This window comes from Saprolegnia parasitica (assembly GCF_000151545.1).
Source record: "Saprolegnia parasitica CBS 223.65 unplaced genomic scaffold supercont2.16, whole genome shotgun sequence".
In the NCBI taxonomy this organism is placed as follows: Eukaryota; Oomycota; class Saprolegniomycetes; order Saprolegniales; family Saprolegniaceae; genus Saprolegnia; species Saprolegnia parasitica.
In genome coordinates, this window is record NW_012156410.1 from 40,719 (window position 1) to 50,123 (window position 9,405).

The window sequence follows — 9,405 nt, forward strand, 5'->3', positions numbered from 1 at the left end:
TGCACGGACGCTTGCCCAGGGGCGACGGCGAAGATGGGGCAGCGCGCTTGGTAGAGATCATGCTGGAGACGAGGGTCAAACGGAAATGAACGTTGAATCGAGGGGAATATCTGCGGATTTTCTATTTCGGTGCGCTTTGCAGCTGCACGTTGAGCGCCGGATTGTTGCGACAGCTGGTATGGCGCGTCCACCTTCTTGTATTCGGATTGACCTTGCTTTGATGAAAGCTGTGCTTTTCATCGCCATTTGACAGGACGCGGACGGCATGTCAGTCTGGAATTAGCCAACCGCAGTGGAGGACGAATTGCAAGAGTCGTACCTGGGGACAGCGATCCAGAAATTGCTGTTGTTGTTGAACTGAGTTATATTACATGCAATTATAAAGATATGGTGGACTTTCGAATGCGCTCGTGAGGCGTGGCCGGCGATCCAGAAATGACTGCTGGTCGTGCTGTTGGGTTGTTGCCTCCACCGGATGTATAAACACCCTTTGCTCTCTCGGAGGAGCTGCCTTTTCGATTCAGCACAAGCTAGGACACTCACTCCAAAGCTGATGCGCATGAAGGGCTCGTCATTCTGCATCTCTTTGCGCTCTTTGACAGTGAGGGGTCACCGTGGCTCGGCTCGGCTTCGAGCCTGCTCGAAATCCAGAGCCTGAGCCGACCCCGAAACGGCTCACCGCCTTGGGCGCCGGCTGCTGGAGTCAAGAAGGCAGAAATCTAGTCGACATCTTTTAGTCTAGCGGTATAGACACTGGTTTACCAACAGGTAGATCCGGGTTCAAGTCCCGGTGAGATCCCTACTTTCTGATTGCTGGAATCATACACTAATAAAGTAATTCAGATTAGGTGGGCCAATTTCGTATTACAGCTGTAGTGTTGAATATGATCTAAAGTCTATTTCCCGTGCATATGATATAAATAGTGTGTTGATGCTGCCATCATCACATTGACCCACCATGAGATACATCGCTTTCTTCTTTCTCATGGACGACGTTTTGGTCAGTCGACGTGTAGTGTGAATACTTATCGCTACCTCAACGACAATTGGTTTGCGACAAAGGCAACATATCGAACAGCCTTCAACAGTGCCTAAAGACAACATTTGGCAACGATAGCAACGTTGCTGAACGCATACTTTTGGTGGGTGGCCAAGTTGCTAAGTATTGCTTGACAGGCACCGGTACGATGATCAAGTCATTGGGATGCACATGTGAGAATTAGCGTTTATACTGACTTATACGAAGCCGCGGCTCAAACGGCTTAGCTGGCTCAGCTCGGCTTGAAGCCGGCTCAAAAAATGGACCCTGAGCCAGTCACTTTTCAGCCCGAGCTGCGGCTCAGCCGTTGGAGCCGAGCTGCGGTGACCCCTAGTCGTCGTGGCCCGTGGTGCTGGTCCGAGCACCACGACGTCCCTACGGGCCATCACTCTGCAAAAGACCATCACTCGCTCCTCGCTTCGCCGCAAGAGTATACCACGACCACTCGACACTGAATACCAGCGGCCAACAACGTTCCGTCGCGGTCCGATCAAACGCTTCTCGGTACGCAGATCACATTGTCCACCACAATCTCCGAACAAGCACTGTCGTCCAGGTCGCTGCATTTCCTCCCTACTCGGAATAATGAATCGAGCCACAGTGGCTTGGCCTTGTGCGCTCAAAGGCCTTTCTGATAAACGAATGGATTCGGGTCATCTCCAAGCTGTATGCCGCACGCTCCAACACCTCTACCAGACCTCTCGCACCTTCCATCGAGCACTCCTCGCCAGTCGAAAGCAGAATGACCAAGTTCAAGCGGGTGTCGCCGAGACGCGACACGCGGTGCTAACCGGATACGTAAGCGCATGGATCTTGTTTTTCGCAGTTTGGGCAATCAGCGCTCTTGGATGGCGTCCGTGGAAGATCCCTTCGGCGGTTATCGTTGTGCCCTTCCTCGCCCTTCCAGCCGCCGGTTGTGCGCCGGCCCAAGGGTCGGTTGCCTGTGCTTCATCGCCCGCCGTCGCCTCCCGCCGTACGCATCTGTGCAGCTGGCGCCGTCGCTTTAGGATCGTCGGCGGCGTGATCCCGTCGGCGCAGCCAGAATAAAATTCTGATGTCCCACGGCCGCCGGCTGGCCTATTCTTTTATAAATCTAATGATTTCATACAAACATGTAGATACAATAAAATAATGTATTGTATATGGTCCCACACCAGGTCGCTCATTTTCCTATATCCTCACCACGATGACCAAGTACCAGAGCACACGCGGTGGCGTCCGCGGCTTCTCGTTCGAGGAGGCAGTCCTTAGCGGCCTCGCGGCCGACCGCGGTCTCTTCGTGCCCGAGAGCATCCCGCAGCTGCCCGAAGGCGCGCTCGAGGCGTGGGCCAAGCTCTCGTACGAAGAGCTCGCCGTCGAGGTCATGAGCCTCTTCATCGACGACGCCGAGATCCCGCGCGCCGACTTGACGGAGCTCGTCGCGAAGGCGTACACGTGCTCGGAGACCAACTTCCGCGACCCGACGATCGCACCTATCGTGCAGGTGAAGGACCAGCTGTACATGCTCGAGCTCTTCCACGGCCCGACGTTCGCCTTCAAGGACGTTGCGCTCCAGTTTCTCGGCCACCTCTTTGAGTACTTTTTGGAGCGCAAGAACCGCAACGAGACGTCGGGCAAGACGCACCGCATCACGGTCGTGGGCGCCACGTCGGGCGACACGGGCAGTGCGGCCATCTACGGCCTCCGCAACAAGAAGAACGTCGAGGTCTTCATCATGTACCCGCACGGCCGCGTCTCGGCGATCCAGGAGCAGCAGATGGCGTGCATCCTCGACGAGAACATCCACAACCTCGCCGTCAAGGTGCGCTCTCCGCTCTTGTGCGAAGTTGAGAATTCTCATGCAGCGTGGTGCATAGGGTACCTTTGACGACTGCCAGGCGATCGTCAAGGACTGCTTTGCCGACGCCGAGTTCAAGGCCGCGTACTCGCTCGGCGCCGTCAACTCGATCAACTGGGCGCGCATTCTCGCGCAGATCGTCTACTACTTTTACGCGTACTTTCGCCTGTCGCCCGAGGCACAGAAGAAGGTGGCGTTCTCGGTGCCCACGGGCAACTTCGGCGACATCCTCGCCGGCTTTTACGCCATGGTAGAGCTCCTCATCCATATCAGCTCCTCCTCTGACGGCGAATGTGCATAGAAACTCGGGCTCCCGATGCAAAAGCTCATCGTCGCGACGAACGACAATGACATCCTCCACCGCTTCTTCTCGACCGGCGCGTACCACCGGTCGGGCGTCTCGCACACGATCTCGCCGTCCATGGACATTTGCGTCTCGAGCAACTTTGAGCGATATCTCTTTTCGCTCTGCGGCGACGACGCCGCGGTCCTCCACCAGTGGATGAGCACCTTCGAAGCGACGGGCAAGCTCACGGTCGAGGGCCCGCTCCTCGCCAAGGCCAAGCACGAAATGGCTTCGTACAGCGTCCTCGAGCCGGTACGCGACGTCTTAGTTCTTATTTGTCCTCATGCAAGGCTTTTAGGAGGTGCTGCAAACCATCCAGACGTACCACGATGCGCACAACTATGTGCTCGACCCGCACTCGGCGATCGGTGTCGCCGCCGGTGACGCCTACCTCCGCGACATGGCCGACCCGGACGTGACGGTGGTCGTGCTGGCGACCGCGCACTACGGCAAGTTTATGCCGACGGTGCAGTCGGCCTTTTCGACGCCCGTGGCGCTGCCGCAACACCCGATCCTCAAGGCGCTCGAGTCGCTCCCACAGAAGAGCCGCGTGACCGAGAACAGCGTCGCCGCGGTCCAGGCGCTCGTCCGCGAGACGGTGCCGCTGGCCAAGAAGCGCATGCCGTGCTGCGTCTTTGGCGCGGCGAGCTACCTCCTCCCCGAGTCGAACGCCCTCAAGGCGGCGCTGGTGATTGCGGTTGGTGCGGTCGCGGTCGTCGCACTGCAGCGCTCGACCAAGCACTAGAGTTGATAGATCATAGTAGTACAAATATACCTCCTTTGCTGTTATGGCGAACGACACGCAAGGGTTGCGTCGCTTGATGGACTAGTGTTATCGCTGGAAGGACGAGAAGAGGGACGTGACCGCCACCGGTGAGGCTTGCTGCCTTCCAGATGAGTCGTCCGGGTCATCAAGAGACGAGTGGCCTTCCATACCTGGCACCGGTATGTAGACGATCAGTGGTACTAGTAGACGATAGATAGTCCATGCTGAAGCCTTGCTTAAAACCCCCGTTTGTGCTGCCACGTCATACATCCGGATAAAATCATATATTTCCGGACATATCCTGGCAGGTCACCGCGGCGGACTCTGTCGCCATTTGTACCTAGCAATTCAGGAACGAGCGCATGCGCTGGGCGAGACGAAGCTCAAATCTCGGCGAAGTATGTGCATCGAAAGGATGTCGTCGCACCGGTGTATGGTCCTTGAAAGTGACTCCGCACCCCTCGAAAATATATTACATTTCTTGCATATACGCGCAACAAAGGACTCGTCGTAATCAAACGCGCCAAACCAAAGGCCGATGAGGTAGCCGTCGCTCGAGATGCCACCAGAAATCGTCGCGGCCTCTCGAGGCGAGGCGTTGGAGCACCTGACGATCTTGACGTCACGCAGATGCGCGCGAAGGTGAGCGCGAAGCGGCTGGACGACGTTGCGGCAAAAGTCGCGGTGGGTGTCGCGTTTGAACAAGAGCGCATGATAGGCGTAGCTGCGCCAGCCTTGCAAGATGTACGGGTGCAGGCCGTTGGCCTCGACTACAGCGCGCCACGCGTCGGAGGCAGGGCTCGAATCGCTCTCGTATTGCAGCTTGGCGCTCTCCTGAACCGTCCCGGCCGTCGCGCAGAAGGCACAGGTACCGTCCTCCGACAAGTTGTACCAGTGCCACCCGAAGCCGTCGGGCACGCCACGCCCCTCCGACAGCGCAAGGCTGTCGTCGTCGAAAATCTTGGCCAAATCGTCAAGGCCCCACGTCGTCGACGTCGGATCTACGCGGCAGCTCGGTGCAAACAGCAGCGGGGTCATGTAGCAGCAACTGAAGTCGTGCATGCCACTGGCTTCCCCACCGTACGTCGCTTCGATGGGCGCAGCGATCTCGGCGAGCTTCTGGAGCACTTTAAGCGCCCGGTAGAGAGCCTTGGGATTCGTGACGCTGGCCTTGGCGCGCGCGACGAGCTCGTCCTTGCTGAGGCTGGCTGCGTGGTCGACGTAGCCGTTGGGGACATGCTTGCCGCAGAGACGATCCAGAAGACTTTATCCTGCGTGGACGAGCACGTCAACGTCGTAGAGCGTCGGGCACAAGGCGAGGCAGTCGGTGCTATAGGCCCTGATGGCGGCGACCAGCGACGGGTTGGTCAAGACTTCGCTGGCAATGCAGAGACGTTTGGCCGGCGCCGATGGCGGCGAAGCAGCGCGCTTCAAGGAGGCCATTGAAGTGCTCCGAGGCAAACTGAAGAGTGAACGAGACAGGATTCTGTCTGGATATCAACGGCCGTTGGGATTGGTCGCACGCACCAGATTTCAATTAAGCGCACCATTTGATTGGGCCGCTTTCACGGTAGAATTCTGTTTGATTGGACAGCCCGTTGCATTTGAAAAAGAAGATCGCCGCGTCGGAGCGTTGAGTGGCCGTGTTGCGTGTCACGTCGCTCAAGGTCCTGGTACAGTAGTTAGCTGGGACGAGGGCCAATGTGTTGGATGTGGCAGTTTCGCACGAGCGCCGAGTCCAGCGACCCAAGGCACAAGTACAGTAGTAAGGTCGAGGGCTGTTGCGAGGATCCCTCCGTGCTGGGTTTCGCAAGTATGGCTCGTGGCAGATCATTGGCATGGACCCTTGTAACGTGGTAGTTTGGATCTTTCTCGGTCGCCGCGCTTGGGTGTTGTGTGCTGCCCTACAGAATAGGGGAAGCAACGCACTGTACCCGACACGAGCTCGTATTTCAATCGTACTACAAGCGATTCATTGCTTCGAAAGTTGGGCGTTGACGGGTTAAACCATCAAATGACAAAGAAAACGCTGGCGAGACACCTGCTAGAAACGACATGCTATCCACGTAGTCGCGGACGTTGGTGTTAAAGCAGGAGACGATCTTGACGACACGTGAGTTTGTCGTGAGCTGCGCGTGCGACGGCTGCAGAACATTGCTGCGCAAGGCGCGCTGGGTGGTGCGGTGGCGGACACGCGCGTCGTCTCTGCGCCACGACTCGGACGTATTCGGATGCAGAATGCAGACTGTGGGCGTCAACGAGCAAAACCTACGCGGCCGCCATCGCGACACCATTGTTCTCCACAAAATGGCAGCCGACGCGCAGAACGCGCAGCTACCGTCGATCGACAAGTTGTACCAGTGCCACCCGACGCCATGGGGAATGGAAAACCTGTCGCCAACAAGATCGGTGCGATGGTAGTTGAAGAGCTTGACCAAATCCGCGCGACCCTAGCTCATCGACGTCGGGTTCGGGCGGCAGCACGGTGCCATCAGCAGAGGACTGATATTGTAAGAGTCGAAATGACCTAGGGTATCATTTATTATATACCCTTGATATGACCAACCCAATCAGCAGGTGGTCGTTTGCACGTCCTCAGCGTGCGCGCAATGATCTCGGTGAGCTTTCGACGCACGACCAGCGCCCGATAGAGGGCCTTGTGGTCCATGACGCTCGCCTTGGCGCACGCGGCGAGCTCTTCGCGGTAGAGGTGGTTGTCGACGTAGCTGTTCGTGATGCGTCTGCTACAAAGGGGATGGAGGTAGCTCATTCCATTCTTTTCAAACACATCTTCGTGGTAGAGCGTCGGGCAAAAGGCGAGGTAGTTGGTGCTATGGTCCGCTGGCCAGCAACGGGTTGGTGAACACGGCACTGGCACTGCAGGAACGGCTGGTCGGCGGCGGCAGGGGTCAAGCAGAGCGCTTCGAGAAAACCATGGAGGTGCTCCGAGACGAAATGAAAAAGGAAGAAACCGTTGTGCTCGACAAGGACCGCAGGCAATGTGAGGCTCTAGACTATATTTCACTTACAACACATCGACGAAGCCAAAGAAGACGCCGACGAGGTACCCGTCGGGCGACACGCCACCGAGAAACGACGTGCTCGTGACCTGGTCGCAGTCGTCGCAGTAAGCGCACGTGACGAACTTGACGTCACTCAGATGCGCTGTGAGATGCGCCCGCAGCGGTTTGATGACGTCGCTGCAAAAGGCGCGGTGTGCGTCGCTGTTTTGTACCAGCGCCTTGTGAGCGTAAGCACGCCAGGACCGGAATGCATTGATGTGCAGACCGTGGGCGGCCATGAACGCGCGCCAATTGTCCGAGATCTCGTTGTGGTGCTCACCATACGAACACTCGTCTTGCAGCGAGCAGTCGATCTCGACAGTGCCAGCCGTCGCGCAGAAGGCGCAACCACCGTCCTCGGACAGACTGGTCCTCGGACGCGTTGTACCAGTGCCACCCCACGCCGTTGGGGACTCCAGAACCGTTGTCGCGAAACTCAATTTCGTCGTTGTTGAAAATCTGGACCAAATCGTCGCGGCCCCATGTGTTCGACGTCGGGTCCACGCGGCAGCTTGGCGCAAACAGCATCGGGCGTACATCGTAGATGTCGAACTGCGCGATACCGCCGGCCTGCCTGTAGTGGTGGTAGGAGATAGGCGACACGATCTCGATCAACTTGTGGCGCACTTCAAGAGCGCGATATAAAGCCTTGTGGTCCTTGACACTGGCCTTGGCGCGCGCGACGAGCTCGTCCTTGCCGAGGTTGGCTTCGTGGTCGACGTAGCCGCTGGTGACGTGCTTGCCGCCGAGACTGGCCATGAGATAATCCCCCTTCGACTCGCGAACGTCGTAAAGCGTTGGACATATGTCGAGGCAGCTGGGGCAAAAATCAAAGATGGCGACGGCAAGCGACGGGTTTGTAAGCACAGCACTGGCGCTGCCCGCACGGTTGGACGAGGAGAAAGGTACAGAGGGCTGTGGCGAGGACATGGGGATGCGGACGAGGCTAATTAAAAAGTGAATTGGACCATGCGAAGTCTGCAACTCGGTGTGGACGTGGGTGACGTTCCTCTCCTCGATACAAACGTTAAAAGAGAATGTGACTCCACCTACGATGAAAGACCATCATTGCGTTTCTGGATATCGCACAGAAGAGTTGGACCCTGGGACGACACGAGTGCCGTTCTTACATTTCTATACGCCTTCTCGACCAGGTAGCTTGCAGGCAGTCCATTTGATCCCTAACTCGGTATCGGCAAAGTGTTGAGATGACAGTTGGCGTAGCAAGGCCTCCCTCATACTGGTATGTCTCTTTCGCGTAGAAGAGACACGTGCGCTTGAGGCAGATGATCTTCAAGCCTTTAATTTAAATGATGGAGGCAGAGATAACGTGCCCTTGTCGCCCAGTGGTCAATGGTATCGGTATCTTCTACGCAAATGAGCGAACAAGGTAAATGCGCTGTAGATATCAACATGTCTTGTATCCATTGCTCAGCTCAGTTCGCATGTCATGATCGATAAATCCTGTCTGAAACACTGGATTGAAACAAGATACGGTGCGATCATGGATTTAACGCGTTTAATGAAAGGGCCAATGGCATCACAGCATTCCGTTTGGAAGATGGGCCGAGCAGCGATGATGGCGGTCGGCGCGGTCGTCCTCGCGGCCATCGCCGGCGTCTGGCACACAGGGCTCCTGGAGCCTTACTACCACGCACTCCTCCATGGCGATGCGCCCGATGCCACGTACTACGAGGTGGGCACTCGCGCCAGCGGAGGTCCCACGTCATGCGCTGTTGCCTCTAGGTGCTACGCGTCGCTCCGACAGCATCCGCCAGCGAGATCGCGGCGGCCTATCGGTCGCTGTCGCGCGAGTACCATCCCGACAAGACCAAGTCTCTCTCGCCTGCGATGCGCGACGCGCACACGCAAGCATTCTACCGCGTCGCCGGTACGCGTCCTCTTCTGTGATCCGGCTCATGCGGGCGATGGACTAGCGGCGTACGAAACATTGTCCCACGACGACCGCCGACGAGACTACAATCGCCAGCTACACCAAGTCTCCAAGCCGCCGTCCATGACGTGGCAGTCGCGCGTCCATCTCTGGTGGTGGCAGCTGTGGTATTCCATGTCGTTTGAAACCGGCGGCTACATCGTGTGTGGCCTCGGCCTCGTCACGATTCTCTGCGAGTACGTGCTGGCTCCCATCCAGCAGCGCGTCTTCCGCTACCGCTACCCACCGTCGAATCCGGATTTGCAGCAGCCTGGCTCGAGCCTATACGAAGCCCGCCTGCGGCTCCAAGCCAAGTACGATGCCGACGCGCAGCGCCATTTGCACCACCGACGGGCGACACGAGTGCGTTAAACGAGTAGTATTCTACTTGTACGCAATCACGTCTTGGTCGTTGTAAGGGT

At 57.3% G+C, this 9,405-nt stretch overlaps 3 protein-coding genes across 3 annotated transcripts; 2 read left to right on the plus strand and 1 right to left on the minus strand.

Annotated features, from left to right (window-relative positions):
• The first annotated feature begins 2,208 nt into the window (after positions 1-2,208).
• SPRG_04846 (hypothetical protein) lies at positions 2,209-4,019 on the plus strand. Its single transcript, XM_012343988.1, has 4 exons — positions 2,209-2,840; positions 2,896-3,126; positions 3,178-3,474; positions 3,521-4,019. The coding sequence occupies exons 1-4, from the start codon at positions 2,226-2,228 to the stop codon at positions 3,965-3,967; spliced, it is 1,590 nt and encodes a 529-aa protein (XP_012199378.1). The 5' UTR covers positions 2,209-2,225; the 3' UTR covers positions 3,968-4,019.
• A 2,511-nt stretch (positions 4,020-6,530) lies between these two features.
• Positions 6,531-7,809, minus strand: SPRG_04847 (hypothetical protein; the record flags this gene model as incomplete). The annotated part of the gene is made up of 4 exons (XM_012343989.1): positions 6,531-6,819; positions 6,867-6,997; positions 7,050-7,364; positions 7,414-7,809. 4 exons carry the CDS (start codon positions 7,807-7,809, stop codon positions 6,531-6,533), a joined length of 1,131 nt encoding a protein of 376 aa, XP_012199379.1.
• An 820-nt stretch (positions 7,810-8,629) lies between these two features.
• On the plus strand, positions 8,630-9,355 carry SPRG_04848 (hypothetical protein; the record flags this gene model as incomplete). The annotated part of the gene is made up of 3 exons (XM_012343990.1): positions 8,630-8,746; positions 8,797-8,941; positions 8,988-9,355. The coding sequence occupies 3 exons, from the start codon at positions 8,630-8,632 to the stop codon at positions 9,353-9,355; spliced, it is 630 nt and encodes a 209-aa protein (XP_012199380.1).
• Between the last annotated feature and the right edge of the window lie 50 nt (positions 9,356-9,405).